The sequence below is a fragment of the Coregonus clupeaformis genome, chromosome 20 (assembly GCF_020615455.1).
Source record: "Coregonus clupeaformis isolate EN_2021a chromosome 20, ASM2061545v1, whole genome shotgun sequence".
Lineage (NCBI taxonomy): Eukaryota > Metazoa > Chordata > Actinopteri > Salmoniformes > Salmonidae > Coregonus > Coregonus clupeaformis.
Genome location: NC_059211.1, coordinates 21278060 through 21280804, shown reverse-complemented (window position 1 = coordinate 21280804; position 2745 = coordinate 21278060). Strand labels below are relative to the sequence as shown.

Below are 2745 nucleotides of genomic sequence, written 5' to 3'. Positions count from 1 at the left end.
GTCTTTGATATGGTCCTTTATTCATTGGGCTATAAACAACATTTTGCATCACTGACATTCTCCATACCTGGCGCCGACGAATATGGCGGCCTCACATCTAGCTCTTAGGAAACTTTGCAATATGTATATTTTTACATTTTAGTCATTTAGCAGACGCTCTTATCCAGAGCAACTTACCGATAGTGAGTGCTTACATTTTTATACTGGCCCCCCGTGGGAATCGAACCCACAACCCTGGCATTGCAAACGCCATGATCTACCAACTGAGCTACACGTATATCGTATATGTAGATGTTCATTTTCTTAAATTCCATTCCTTACTTAGATTTGTGTGTATTGGGTATATGTTGTGAAATTGTTAGATATTACTTGTTAGATATTACTGCACTGTCGGAGCTAGAATACAAGCATTTCGCTACACCCACAGTAACATCTGCTAAACACGTGTATGTGAAAAATTAAATGTGATTTGATTTAGACTCATGAGACCCAATAAATTATTTACTATGTTTGATTGCTACAGCAGCAGCAGCAGCAGCAGCAGCAGCAGTTGCACAAACACCAACAGCAGGCGCTACAACAACCAGGCCTGCAGAACCAATTAACAAACGGTTCATGAAGTCATCTGCCTGCAAGGAAAAAGACAAGCAGAAAGCAAATTAATATGGAGTGCATCTCCTCAAGCAAAGCATTCATTAGAAAATTATCTTAATTATGCTGTCATGGCTACCTGTTTGGACTCTGATTTGCCATAACGGAGGAAAGTTACAAAATGCTCGCAGTTGTCTCCAAGGAGGTCATATTTTATTGTGCGGCCTCTCATTTTGTTCACCTCCTCCATAATGACGTCAGTCGTCCTTGGTTTGTACTTGTCATCCAAGTAGTTGTTGATTCTGCAAGATTTCCCTGCTGTCACATCCTCGTACGTCTCTATTAGAAACATGCCTTTACAGGAAAAACTGCTACTGGATGAGCTAACACTGCAGAAAGCTACTTTTGGAATGCAATCTACAAAACAGGAAGAAATAAAAACGTGAGTGTGTGTGTGTGTGTACACATGTAAGTGTAATTGTGTGTTTTGATGAGAGAAATAAAGAGGCAGACAGAACTCAGCAGATACTGTATCTGACTGAATAAGTTCAACAATCTGTAGCTCAGCTGGTAGAGCACGGCGCTTGTAACGCCAAGGTAGTGGGTTCGATCCCCGGGACCACCCATACACGAAAAAATGTATGCACGCATGACTGTAAGTCGCTTTGGATAAAAGCGTCTGCTAAATGGCATATTATTTTAAAAAGTTCTTACTCTACCAACCATGTTCAGATATCAGTTTTACTGTGATGTTAACATTTGACTTCAGATGATGTTTACACTCTCCCCCAATTCTGGAATTGGAATATAGGCTACCACAAATACATTTCCAGAAAAATATCATACCTTGATTTATCAAATGGATGACCTCTCCATTTCCAATGTACAGAGCCCAGTGTTTGAACATTTTTTTTTTTATCTCAATCATGTCACCAATCTCCATCTAAGAATAAGGTGGGTACGAAGACATTTAATTACATAAACACACACACACACACACACACACACACACACACACACACACACACACACACACACACACACACACACACACACACACACAGACACAAGCATAGTTAAACATGTCCACACACACACATTTGATGATACTGTTGATTAATAGTAATTAGCATTATTCGAAGATCAGCAACAGTACTTACTGTGGTAGGACTCCTGGTTTGCATGTGAATGTCTCACTGTTGATTGTGCCTTGTGAAAAAAACCTCACCCTTAAGAGTACAATGTCCAAAACCAACATCCTGTTATTCAATTTAACTCTTTGAGACCCAAGCGTTTTTGCAACTAGCTCTACCTCTGGCTTAGAATGTTTGTTTCTTGATTTAAAAAAATTCTACATAATCACTACTTCAGAAAGGAAATATGTTTAACCACTTATTAAGGAATGATTAATGCAAGTCTTGGCGACATAGGCTCTGCTCCTTCAGGGTAGCTCACTGCAGAAAGCATTGTTTAGATATGATCAAATAGACCAGCTAAAGTCATCCTACCATTACAAGACTGTATACTATAGACCAGCTAAAGTCATCCTACCATTACAAGACTGTATACTATAGACCAGCTAAAGTCATCCTACCATTACAAGACTGTATACTATAGACCAGCTAAAGTCATCCTACCATTACAAGACTGTATACTATAGACCAGCTAAAGTCATCCTACCATTACAAGACTGTATACTATAGACCAGCTAAAGTCATCCTACCATTACAAGACAGTATACTATAGACCAGCTAAAGTCATCCTACCATTACAAGACTGTATACTATAGACCAGCTAAAGTCATCCTACCATTACAAGACTGTATACTATAGACCAGCTAAAGTCATCCTACCATTACAAGACAGTATACTATAGACCAGCTAAAGTCATCCTACCATTACAAGACTGTATACTATAGACCAGCTAAAGTCATCCTACCATTATAAGACTGTATACTATAGACCAGCTAAAGTCATCCTACCATTACAAGACTGTATACTATAGACCAGCTAAAGTCATCCTACCATTACAAGACTGTATACTATAGACCAGCTAAAGTCATCTTACCATTACAAGACTGTATACTATAGACCAGCTAATGTCATCCTACCATTACAAGACTGTATACTATAGACCAGCTAAAGTCATCCTACC

The 2745-nt window shown here is 38.9% G+C and overlaps 1 protein-coding gene across 2 annotated transcripts; it reads right to left on the bottom strand.

The window, feature by feature from the left end:
* Positions 1 to 402: 402 nt before the first annotated feature.
* Positions 403 to 1823, bottom strand: LOC121565111 (phospholipase A and acyltransferase 4). Of its 2 annotated transcripts, none has more exons than XM_041875984.2 (4): positions 1752 to 1823; positions 1438 to 1534; positions 731 to 1008; positions 403 to 629 (listed from the first exon to the last, which is right to left on the bottom strand). In XM_041875984.2, exons 1-4 carry the CDS (start codon positions 1773 to 1775, stop codon positions 498 to 500), a joined length of 531 nt encoding a protein of 176 aa, XP_041731918.1. In that variant the 5' UTR covers positions 1776 to 1823; the 3' UTR covers positions 403 to 497. The 2 variants fall into 2 exon arrangements, with proteins under 2 accessions (XP_041731918.1, XP_041731919.1); XM_041875985.2 differs by having other exon boundaries at positions 731 to 930.
* Positions 1824 to 2745: the final 922 nt, after the last annotated feature.